The sequence below is a fragment of the Patella vulgata genome, chromosome 6 (genome assembly GCF_932274485.2).
Source record: "Patella vulgata chromosome 6, xgPatVulg1.2, whole genome shotgun sequence".
NCBI classification, from domain to species: domain Eukaryota; kingdom Metazoa; phylum Mollusca; class Gastropoda; family Patellidae; genus Patella; species Patella vulgata.
Genome location: NC_065884.2, coordinates 62,088,986 through 62,102,271, shown reverse-complemented (window position 1 = coordinate 62,102,271; position 13,286 = coordinate 62,088,986). Strand labels below are relative to the sequence as shown.

General features: G+C 38.0%; 1 protein-coding gene across 1 annotated transcript; it reads right to left on the bottom strand.

The window, feature by feature from the left end:
- Positions 1 to 867: 867 nt before the first annotated feature.
- Positions 868 to 12,396, bottom strand: LOC130010393 (L-sorbose 1-dehydrogenase-like). Its single transcript, XM_050555342.2, has 12 exons — positions 11,963 to 12,396; positions 10,889 to 11,042; positions 10,057 to 10,271; positions 9,209 to 9,398; positions 7,584 to 7,712; positions 6,412 to 6,536; positions 6,065 to 6,232; positions 5,512 to 5,662; positions 4,402 to 4,550; positions 3,629 to 3,803; positions 3,151 to 3,376; positions 868 to 2,113 (listed from the first exon to the last, which is right to left on the bottom strand). The coding sequence occupies exons 2-12, from the start codon at positions 11,022 to 11,024 to the stop codon at positions 1,960 to 1,962; spliced, it is 1,818 nt and encodes a 605-aa protein (XP_050411299.1). The 5' UTR covers positions 11,025 to 11,042; positions 11,963 to 12,396; the 3' UTR covers positions 868 to 1,959.
- Positions 12,397 to 13,286: the final 890 nt, after the last annotated feature.

The following is a 13,286-nucleotide window of genomic DNA, read 5'->3' as shown; positions in this document are numbered from 1 at the left end:
CCTGTTCAACGTCGTGGGGTTTCCTTCCACTGCTTAAGACCCCAACGGTCAAGCGAATTATTGAAATAAAATTGAACCATATGCCGAAATGACCTAGTTTTTCCTAGGGATTAAACACCAATAACTTATAGATAGTTACAGCTTGCTACGCTTAAGCTTATGAAGGAACCCATGCAGTGGCGGCGCCAGCCGTCGGTGGTTGGAGGGGCAAAGCTGGGGCAAAGTCCAAGGTTAAGGGGGAAAAGGAACGAGCTTGAACTAGGGGTAGGGGGGCTCCCCCAGAAAATTTTGAAAAACAACTTGCCGGAAATGTCTGGCAGTATTTCAGACACTGATCGTTGAGGTAAAGTGTCAAACGAACGGACTTGCGAACCTCGACGAAGCCCAGTCATTACGGAGGGTATTGGGGACCTCCCCCAGAAAATATTTGGTGTAGAATCGAAGAAAAGGATTTAAAAATACATTTTCTGCCAGGTTTTGATAAATATTCATGATTTTGAGGAGGACGGATACAAGAGTTAAGAGGTTGGTTAGGTTGAAATGTAGGGCCGAAAATTGCATGTTTACTTGTCTCTACTTCCAGCTTGTGTATCTCAAGTTTTTCATGAAGAACCTCTTACGTGCTTTTCGGCAATAGATTGTCACATGTTGCTCCATCTGTTGTAAAAAGCGTTTTACCCAACGAAAATTTGGGAAAAAGTTAGAGCCAGTCTATAAAGAGACAAGAACTAACATTAAAGTCAATGGTGAAATCATTAGTGATCTGTGGCCTGTCTGTGTGTGACAAGGCTGTGACTGATACGCCTTAGTTTTGAAAATATGTAGACTAAATTCTCAGAAAATATGTATTAAATATTTTGACTACAGAAAAACTAAAAATAAAGTTAAATTTAAAAACAAATCACAGTTTGGAAAAAAATTGCGATTTTACTGCAAATTTCTCAATTTTCATTTTTTTATTTAATTTCTATCAGTAAGAAAAATATATTATTGCCCAATTTTATCTTAGTCAGCCTCTCAAACCACAGATAAAGTGAACAGTATTGTAATTTTACAAAATTTTGTCAAAAAATCAGGAATTTTCACAGAAAATCTCCAGATTTGCACCATTTTGATGTAGAAATTAATCCTTTTCATGACTACTCAAATAAGTCAAAATGTCTAAAAAAATACCCTTATTTTCATTGCTAATATAACTTAGAATATGGGATCTATAAGTTTGCCAGGTTTAGAAATAGCTCCAGCTTTCCTACGGTGATAACACTGAGTTAATAATGTACAGTTATATCGATTTACTTAGTTTGTTATAATTATCTAATAACCGTTTATATAGTTTATAACCGTTTATATAGTTTGCTCTGATAGTTATAACATTTTGTTACTCTTGTAGTTCTACCAGTTTAACACTTTGAGAGTCATTACGGTTTAGATGTTATAACGATTAAGCAGTTTGCCTCGATAGTTATAACCCTTTAAATAATAGCTATAACCGTTTATATAGTTTACTCTGATAGTTATAACCTTTTGTTTCTCTGGTAGTTATACCAGTTTAACACCCTGAGAGTCATAACGGTTTAGCTGGTTAGCGGATTAATACTCTGATACTTATAACCGTTTGACACACTGATAGTTATAACTTTTTAAACGATTAAACAGTTTGCCCCGATAGCTATAACCTTTCAAATGGTTTGCTATAATAGCTATAACCGTTTATATAGTTTGCACTGATAGTTATAACAATTTGTTACTCTGATAGTTATAACGGTTTAACTCTTTGCTTTAACACTTTGGTATAACATTCTGATAGTTATAACGGTTTAGCAACACTTTGGTTTAACACTTTGATAGTTATAAAGGTTTACAACCTTTGTTTTACACATTGATAAGTATTAACGTTTAATTATAACGGTTTAATACTGACAGATTAGTTCAACAATCTGATAGTTATGGTATATACAGCTACATATCTGATAGAGGTGTTGGTGGTTTTATACCTAGAATCATATCCGCGGCTTTTTCACCTATCATTATACACGGTGCGTTAGTGTTGCCAGATACTATGGATGGCATAATAGATGCATCGGCTACTCGCAGTCCATGGATGCCTTTCACTCTGTAATAAATAAAATACTAATTAAAATAAATACACATCAGGCCATTTTAAAATGTGGGTTGAACAAGGACGATTTGTTTGGTGTTCAGTCTGTGAATAGTTAGCGCGGACTCATGAAATCCATCGAATTGTGGTTTAATGACCGGGAAAATATTTTGAATATTCCGCCTACTCGTCGTCAAATTGCAACTGTGACGCGCCCCTTTACGTGTTAACAACGATCTTCGTCCCAACGACTGGACGACACTTTACATGTCTGACCACAGAAGCTACCTGGGTGAGAACCGGTCTTGAGAAATCTTCATTCGACCGAATAATATTCGTCTAGTGTGCCCGCTTCGCCGAAGCATTTGCCCGATTGTAGAATTCATTAGCCAATCAACATTGTTATCGAGAGATCACGTGATTGTTTGAAGACAAGGTCGCTGCCATGTTGAAACATGTGAAGTGAAATGAAATGAAATGGAGTTTAACGTCCTACTGTTCTGCTCCTAACCTGGGCTAATGAAGACGGGCATACGCCATACAGTGTGCTATGAGGGAAATTTTGCCCGGACAGCGGCACTACGGCCTACTCTTATATCGAATTCCAACTGCCAAGGGATCTTTTACGTGCACGCCAATGTGTACACGGGACTTCTGTTTTTCGTCCCATCCGAACGACTAGACAGCTTTCCTTGTCAGGCCCTCCGTCCTGCATCACTGACAAGGGAGAACCACGCCGGAAAATCTGGATGAACTTTCTCGGCCAATGCAGGGATCAAACACCCGACCTCCAGGCTAGCGAGCTAGCGTCTTACCCACTGATCCCCATCATCCCATCATGTGAAGTGAAAGGCGATGTAATCGACTGGTGAATCGAACGAAGGATTCGCCCGATGTGTCCAATCATTCTGCAGAATGAATTCTGCTGCAATTCGGCGCCGATTGAGTCGGCTAGTATGTCCACCGCTTAGTTGAAAATCTACGCCGAGATTGTAGTATAGTCTACAGTTCATTGCCTGAAACGTCAGAGCGTACTATAGTAATGTACTTACCTTAGCTGCGGATCCACTACTGTTGTTGGATCTTCTGTACGTCCCATTTTACAAGTTCCAGTAGGATGATAGACAGCCAGGGTAAAATACCCAATATAACAACGCCAATATTCATCGCTATCAAATTTAGATTTTTCTAAACATGGTGAAAATGGTTTATGAAAAAGTTCAGATCCCTGCGATTTGAATGTCTTGGTGTTAGCCAGTTTCTGTGAAAAACGAATACCTGTAATGATATAAGTAAAAATCAACACCTGTAATGATGTAAGTATAAATTAACACCGGTAATGACATTTGTAAAGAAACAGATGTTTTCAGGGCCAGGCACCGTTGTAAATATTGAACTGGACCATTTCCGAACTGATATTCCTTTTTTCAAGTAATTAACAAACAATCCCTGAAATTAAGTTCTGGTCTTGATACTTAATTTTTCTGATTCTTTCATGGATATCCATGAAACTAATTAATATTGACAAACCTCGTAGCAAGCTCTCCACATCTTCCTTGTTTTCTAAATATCTTGGATCAATGATCGGATGTTGCATGGCATCGGTACTATTTAGACGAAGTGTACCATGACTCTTTGGTCTTAATAAAGTATAAACCAATGTAAAGCCGTTGATATCGTCTATACCAGAGAAATGATCTGCATACTGAAAAATAAAATGTTTTAGCTTTTTTTTCCCTTTTAGAGAGAGAGAGAGAGAGAGAGAGAGAGAGAGAGAGAGAGAGAAATGGAGTTTAACGTCCGCTCGAAACAAACTAGGTCATTTCGGGACTAACATATGGTTCAATTTTATTTCAATAATTCGCTTGCTCGCAGGGGTCTTTAGCAGTAGGAGGAAACCGGAGAACCCGGAGAAAACCCACGAGGTTGGATAGGCGACCCTACTCCTTGTCAGTTACACCCGGGGAATCGAAACCACGCCAGTTGACTCAATGACAGACCTTATGATACAGTGCACGCACTAACAATTAGCGCCCCCCCACCCCAAATCATAAATAACCAGGAGGTCCCGGACGCGATCCCGGTGTTGACCGAGAAAGTTGCTCGGAATTTTTCGGAATATTTTCACCATTTCAGTAGTTTTTTGGATGTGTCCAAAAAAAAACGCGGAAATACAGTAAAAGACATTTGCATTTCGACAAAAGAGTACTGTGAAACGCAGCTGTCCAGACAAAATGTCCCTGATAGACTCTCCAATGCGTACCATTCAGGTTGGTGCAAACGTTAAGCCAGTTTTTTCTTACCTTATGGTCTATTCCAACAATGTTGTACAGCATTTCTTCATTAGTCATCAAATGTGCGGCATGTATTTCTAAATCAGGATATTCGGGTGTTTTGGGGTCCGTGGATATAAAAGCTAGTGATTCTATACCTACAGGTGTCGCTAACACACCTGAATAAAACATAATGCAATTCATCAAAACTTGAAATCCTGTTCTTTGTCATTAAACAGTGAAAGTTAATCGATAATTGACAACGATAGAAATGAAACCCAGACAGATACCTGAAATGAGACCTAGTCATTACTTGAAATCGAACCCACCCATTTTCTGGAAATTGAACCCAATGACACTGACTTGAAATTGAACCCAGTCGTTATATGAAATTAAACCTAGTCAGGTACATGAAATTGAACCCAGTGACAATTACTTGAAATTGAACCCAGTGACAATTACTTGAAATTGAACCCAGTGACAATTACTTGAAATTGAACCCAGTGACAATTACTTTAAATTGAACCCAATGACAATTATTTGGAATTGAACCCTGAGAGACAGTTACTTTAAATTAAACCCACTCAATCACTTGAAATTGAATCCACTCAATTACTTGAAACTTCAAATACTTATCAAAAACCGTTATTATGTGGGTAAGGTTCTACCCCAGGAGGTGAAGATTCTTTAAGATTTGCCAACGACTGGCAAGGAACAGCATCTACTCATCAGGGTGGGGCCCAATTCGATGTATAGTAGTCTGAAAGGTTAACTACGACAGGCAAAGCAGGGAATCTTTGCTTGTATGGCGAACTGTCAAATATGGTGCCTGAATGGTATCATGTCGTGATGTCGTTGTGTCGCCCATCATAAGGCGACAACCCGACATCACGACATTTTAATCCGACACCACGATAACCCGATGTCGGGTTTTTGAGGTTGATACCAATCGACTTTCGTCCAATCTGAAGGACTCGCCAATTTTGCTTGCCAGGCCTTCCGTCCTTCACTACTGACATGGGGAAACCAGGCTGGAAATTCCGGGTAAGTGAGCCTGCGTCGCCGGGGTATTATCAAGTAAAGGATGGATGCCATAATGAACATACTTAAGCTAGGTCAGGAATAATTATGTACAATTACCTGTTTTTGTTGTTAAATACTGGGCTAATGTCCACAACGATTGTGTTTTGTTAAAAGAATTAAACACAAGTTCTTTTGTTTTATAGTAGAATGAAAAAGTAATATGATCTTGTAAATTATCACCCACTGGTAAATCAGCTATGACTGGAATCTGAAATAGACAACCAATTATTTTTACTGAATTACGTTCATCTGGGAAACCCATACATACAATTGTTGTGTAACAACGAGATACTTTATTTTATTTTAATTTGTTTTCTTTTAAATCAGTAGTAAATTGGGTATATAAGGAACTAGCTTTGCTGTCTCTACCATGACGTCATCGCATCCATCTTGGCAATGTGGCGTCCTGTCAAAAATCTGTTAATCCCATCGCAGTTGACCAAAATATAAGTATGCCAAATCTCAGGTCGATTGAATCCCCAAGAAGAAAAACATCAACAAGATGCACAAATTTTGAAGACAGTCGAATATATTGTGCATTAGTATTGCTAAAAGGTACTTAGGCCAAAGGTTAGGCCAATAAGAAAAAATTACGTCTAAAGCCACTAACCCCGTTGCTCTTCAGGTGTTCTTTAGGTCCAATCCCTGACAGCATTAAAATCTGAGGAGAAGACAAAGCACCAGCTGATAGAATAATCTCTTTATTTACAGAAACAGACTTCAGTGTTCCTTTGTGATAAAATTCTACACCAACTGCTTTCTTATTCTTTATAACTACCTGAAAAGAAAGAAAAAAACTTGCGTGCTCATCATTTGTCAACATGGAAGTAGAATTGTAATCGAACGCAGGTTAACTCCTTAGACTTCTCCGTACCCATTAAAACAAAATCCACGTGGGCTTTGGGGTAAAAATACGTAAACAAGATGTGTCAAATATATAAAAAAGACAATACTTACCTTTTTAACGTGGGCGTTTGTCAGAACGTGAAGATTTTTGCAACTTGTGACAGCTGGCCATAAGAAGGCTTTAGCCATACTACACCTTTCACCATCTTGTATAGTAGCTTGTGTAGCAAAAAATCCTGCATAAAAAACAGAGAATGTCAGACAACTTATGATACACTCGATTCCTAGTATTTATGGTATATTCCATTCCTAGTGTTTATGGTATATTCTATTCCTAGTATTCCTAGTGTTTTTGGTATATTCCAATCCTAGTATTTGTGGTATATTCCTTTGCTGGTATTTATGGTATATTCATTTGCTGGTATTTATGGTATATTCAATTTCTGGTATTTATGGTGCATTCCATTCCTAGTATTTATGGGATATTCCATTCCTAGTATTTATGGTGCATTCTATTCCTTTTATTTATGGGATATTCCATTCCTAGTATTTATGGTGCATTTATGGTACATTCCATTCCTATTATTTATTATATACTCCATTCCTGGTATTTATGGTATATTCCATTCCATTCCTAATATTTATGGTGCATTCCATTCCTAGTATTTATTGTATATTCCACTGCTGGTATTTATGGTACATTCCATTCCTATTATTTATTATATACTCCATTCCTGGTATTTATGGTATATTCCATTCCATTCCTAATATTTATGGTGCATTCCATTCCTAGTATTTATTGTATATTCCACTGCTGGTATTTATGGTATATTCCATTCCTAGTATTTATGGTGCATTTCTTAGTATTTTTTGATGGTATTTATGGCACCATGATATATTTATGGTATAGTCATTTTTGGAATATTCCACCTTTCGTCATAGTGAAGTGACAGTTTACCTCATAGTATTCTCCATTTATTATATTTGTGGTATATTTTACAAAGTTATATTTCTAGTTATAGTCAACCTAATGGTAATATTCCATTCGTCATATTCTACAAAATTATATTCTTGGTATATTCCATCCATGGTATTTTTGGAATATTTGATCCGTGGTATTTTTGGAATATTCCATCCTGGGCATATTTGGAATATTCCATCCTGAGTATTTTTGAAATATTCCATTCAGGGTACTTTTGGGATATTCCATCCAGGGTATTTTGGAATATTCCATCATGGGTATTTTTGGAATAATCCACCCATTGTAATTATAATTAACATACCTTTTTGTTCCCTACCATTATAATCACCAGTTCTATACCCCATTTCTTCACCAGCCTCTATCATAAAAGTTGGAAAATCTGTCACTTGAGATTCCGACACCCCAAGTGAACCATTTGTACCATGATACTCTAAAAGTAGAACAGATTCATTCTGTAGAACAATGAAAAATGATGTTATTATAATTTCTTTGATTATATCACCCCATATATGGAGTTGTATATAGTGGCTACTTCTCTTTGATTTTGAGAAAATGTTGACTGACGTGATAAACCAGCTAAAATTTACCCAAATCGATTAATTAAGAAAACAAAATCAACGGTAGATAATCTCCAGGGTTACATTCAATAGGATTAAAAAGGGTTTTTTAAGATATTTCAGGGAAGATTATGTGACTCTAGCTTGTTTAAACCTTGTCCAGTTTATAGCATGTGCTGAATTTTTGAATTGCTATTCCTTTAATTGATCCATATTTCATTACTTTGAAAAGCCCTCAAATGACGATATACGACTTTGATCCAATCCACGAGAGATATCTCTTATTATTTTAACAAATAATTTTGATATTAAAGTATTATTTGCTAATTAGGTTAATGAAGACAACCATAGTCCGTGTTTATTATTATAAACAGCTTACTTAACTACTCTATCCTACATTAAATATTATATTGACGTCGTATTTGTTATTTAGGTTAATGAAGACAATCGCTGAACCCGTTTATCATGATAACCAGTTTTAAGTACATAACTAAGTTCGTTCGTTCGTTCCTTAAAGGAGCTAAATCGCTAATATTTCGGACCTAGAAATTGACCCAATTTCAAATCAGTTATCTCCAGCGAAATACGGCATGAGTCTCAACCGAATCGCTATTTCTAGCGTCTGGTTATTCCAGTCTTGCGCATGCTCTAATGGCGTCATCGTTTGAATGAGTTGTGGAATATGTCTAGCCTCGTTCTTTCTGGTCACTTGTTACACATGACGCTGAAACGCACTATGGTACACGATTCGTGTACCAATGGTAAAATGTTTATTTTATCTTAAATATTGGATATCAGAAGTCTACCATCCCGGTAAGATCACAACATCAATGTTGATTTGAATTGACAAATAACTCGTATTTTTAACGTGTAAGACTTTGGATGATATTGAGTTAGAGACTTAGCTACTTTCAGGCTCAAGGTCCGCCTCCACAAACAAGTATGTATAATTAGGTTATAATTATTATTCTTGTATAAACGCTGAAAGGGAACTAGCTCTTTTCTTCTTCCATCTCAGGGGCGTTGGGTGGCCGAATGGTTAGCACGTGCGCGCTATATCATAAGGTCTGTCATTGAGTCAACTGGCGTGGTTTCGATTCCCGGTTATGCGTGATAAGGAGTATAGTCTCCTGTCCAACCTCGTGGGTTTTCTCCGGGTCCTCCGGTTTCCTCCCACTCTGCTAAAGCCCAATACGCGCAATGACCTAGTTTGTGTCGAGTGGACGTTAAACCCATCTCTCTCTCTATCTCTCTCTCTCTCTCTCTCTCTCTCTCTCTTCTACTAAGGGGAAATAAGTCTGTTCGCAAAATTACCAAATATACTGCTTTGTTATATAAATAGCATAAGATATTGTCGGGTACATTATACCTGTTTCCATATGTTTGAATGGTTGAATATTTTCTGATCTAATAAAATATGGCAAGACTTCAGAATAACTCCACCCATAGCACCCAGCTTCAGACCAGCCATCGTAATCCTTTCTATGACCTCGGACATAAACGTTATAGTTTATTTGACTGGATCCACCTAAAACTTTACCTCTGGGCATAAACATTCTCTGAAATGAAAGAAATGGGTTTTACGCCCTACTGTTTTGCACCAACTAGGCTAATAATAACATACGCCAAGCAAAGTGCTTCGATGGCAATTTTGTCTAGACAGCAGCGTTACAACTGACCCTTCGTCGAATCCCAAGGCAAGTGTTCTTTTACGTATTTAGGTACACAATAAAGGTGTACATGGGAGCATCGCCTTTTTAGTCCCACCAGAACAATAAGACGCACTACAGACAAGGGGAAAGCAGGCTGAAAGATTCTCTTCCTAGGTCAACACCGGGCTCGAACCTGTGATCTCCACAAAGATATTATGTCAAGTGATGCAAATACAGAATATTCAGTAGTCAGAAATCTGTGATGCTTTCAATGGACCTTTGATGGTAAATAACAAAACAAATACACGAAAGTGTGTTAAGAATTGTTGTAGGTGGTTAGGTAAATGAAATAAAATGAAATTGGGTTAAACGTCCTGCTCTTATGTGGCAACAGTTCCTAAGTCGAGAAATATTAGCTTACTCGACTAAGAACATCTTACCTGGTCCATTAAAAATACGTATCGCAAACTGGGGAGATTATTTTAGTAAAACTGGCGAGATTTCATGGTGTTTCAGAATATTATAGGAAGAAATCTTCAAAGCAGACACACAACCAAAGTTTTACCTGTCCGCGCAAACCCTTACAGCAATGCTTTTGAGGTACTGAATAATATTGCCAATCGTATTCTGTCTTCTGGGCCAATGCACTCATCATAGGAACTTTTAAAACTGTAGAGGACGGTTGTTGGTCGTCGGTTCCTGCTTCCAGTACCAGGACTTTCAGACAAGAATCTTTAGACAGACGATTGGCTAATACAGATCCTGCAGACCCAGACCCCACTGAAAGAGACATATTTAAGAAATAATATTCAGCAAAAGATTAGGTTTAAAGCACACGGAAAGTTTTCTTTTTAAACTGACCAATCACAAATTCAAAATTCGATCAACTTGGGGAAGGTAATATGGTTACAAAACATTTCGAGACGGACTTTCTCTTGAAATTCGAATATATAGGCACTTCAAAAACCATCGAATTAGCTTTCTGTAATCTTACTTAGATGGCATTGATGTTTGTAGCTAGACCAAATTCGTCAACACCTGTTCCCTTTAAGGATTGGGGGTTAGATGGTTAAATGGTTAGCGTCTGCGCGCTGTATCATAAAAGTCTGTCATTGAGTTATCTGGCGTGGTTTAGATTCCCCGGTTGTACGTGACAAGGAGTAGGGTCGCCTGTCCAACCTCGTCGGTTTTCTCCAGTTCCTCCGGTTTCCTTCCACTGGTAAAGACGCCTACGCGCAAGTGAATTATTGAAATAAAATCAAACCATATGTTAGTCCAGAAATGACCTAGTTTGTGTCGAGTGGACGTTAACCCCTCCTCTATCTCTCTCTCTCTTTCTCTCTCTCGCTCTCTCTCTTTTTAATGGTTATTGTTATTTCTACCTTGCATAATCTTACCTATAATATAGTCGTATGATGTGTCGATTTCCTTCGCCAAGTGAGATTCAAGTTTATCTCCACTAAAGAACGTTTGTTGAATGTAGACGGCAAAGATGGCCACATTTACTATCAGGAGCATTGATCCAAACGCCATCTTCAAACCTATATTGTTCTGAAAATGGAAAATAATATCCGCGTAAATTATATAAATACCACATACAGCAATTGCGTGAGAGATAAATACAATCTTGAATGTACGATGAATGACCCAGCAACCGATCTGTATAGTCTATGGTGTCATCTCAACCACAGATCAAAATGTCCGTCAATCGATGCTGTAATGTCTAAATTAAATGCATGCCAAGTTTACTGTCTGCACGAGAACAAGAACAACAAGAGAAATACTACAGTAGAAATTGATACATTATTGGGCGTTTGTTTTAAAATTTGGTTCGTCTGCAAAAACCCGATTGGCGCAGAAAAGAAGGACGTTAAACACCATTTCATGTTATTTAACGAAATGAAATGAAATGGGATTTAACGTCCTACTGTTCTGCTCCGAACTGGGCTAATGAAGACGGGCATACGCTATACAGTGTGCTATGAGGGAAATTTTGCCCGGATAGCGGCACTACGGCATACTCTTATATCGAATTCTAACTGTCAAGGGATCTTTTACGTGCACGCCAATGTGTACACGGGACCTCGGTTTTTCGTCCCATCCGAACGACTAGACACCTGTCCTTGTCAGGCACTCCGCCCTGCATCACTGACAAGGGGGAACCACGCCGGAAAATCTGGATGAACTTTCTCAGCTAATGCAGGGATCGAACACCTGACCTACAGGCTAGCGAGCCAGCGTCTTACCCACATGTTATTTAACACAAAGTGTTGATCAAAGGTGTCATTCTGACTGTTTTAATGGAAACTGAACCCACTGGCCTTTATCTTTATACCGGTAATATATATAGATGATATCAATGCATAGAACTCTTATAACATTGTATTGTGAGAGTTAGCAATGAGATCGGATCAACAGACCTATGGGCAAGGACCACAACAACATAGTTCAATGTGGTTGTTTAAACTTACCTTATACTACGTCGTTAATTAAATACGCCGATACATACATTTAACACAAGAAGTGCACAATTACAGATCCCCAAAAATGAGGTTGTAAACTGTAGTTAGGGTTCCCTACTTTCTGTTGTAAACTGTAGTTAAGGTCCCCTATTTCCTTTTCTAGTAAACTGTAGTTAATGTTCTCTATTTACTTTCTGTTGTAGACTGTTGTAAGAGTTCCCTATGTACTTTCTGTTGTACACTGTAGATAAGGTTCCCTACTTTATGTTGTACACTACTTTCTGTTGTAGACTGTAGTTATAGAGTTCCCTACTTTCCGTTGTAGACTACGGATAGGGTTCCCTGCTTTCTTTTGTAGATTGTACAGAAGGTTCCCTACTTTTTGTTGTAGACTGTAGATAAGGTTCACTACTCGCTGTTGTTCCTAACGTTTGCTTAAAAATACAGACAAATATGTGACATTGGGTGAGAAAATGGGACGACGATTATCGGTGGTGTAACGGTTATATTTCATATTTATTTTATGCAGGATACGAGTAGTATTCAAGCATTGAGATCGGAAAAAACAATTCAAATACTAACAATTTTTGTTTCAAAACCTCGCAATATCGAATTCTAACTGTCTAGGGATCTTTTACGTGCACGCCAATGTGTACACGGGACCTCGGTTTTTCGTCCCATTCGAACGACTAGACACCTGTCCTTGTCAGGCCCTCCGCCCTGCATCATTGAGATCGGAAAAAACAATTCAAATACTAACAATTTTTGTTTCAAAACCTCGCAATATCACGGTCTTTCGTACTGTATTGGTGTAATATTCCATAAATGAGTTTATTTTTAACTCGATGTCCTCGATCTTCTGTCATGTTTTATTAAAAATCACGAAGCGTAGATTTATATAAACACCCCTGTTATCTTACCAAATACAATATAAAGCGAGGGTATAGCTTTGCAAATAATTAAAAGAAATTAGAGCTTTAAAGCGTATGCCTAAAGAAGACTTTTCTTGGTAGATTCACCTCTACTGCATTTTCCAATCAGCAGTCATCTTGGACGATGCCTGATTGTAATGCCCATCTTTAACTACGTGAAACTGCTAAATATATTTCACATTGCAAGTATAACACATATACGTATCTTTGATACTGTTTAACATTGTGACCTTCAAAGAGCAATACTGTACGTCTCTTAGGTCTGCTCCATCGACGGCGGGGGAGCCACGGTGGCTCAGTGAAGAGGCACTGAATCAGTACCCAGAAGACTCCGGATTCGATCTCGGGGTTGCACGAGGCAGTTCCTCGTGATTGGCCAGTGTTTTTATGTCTTTATTTTG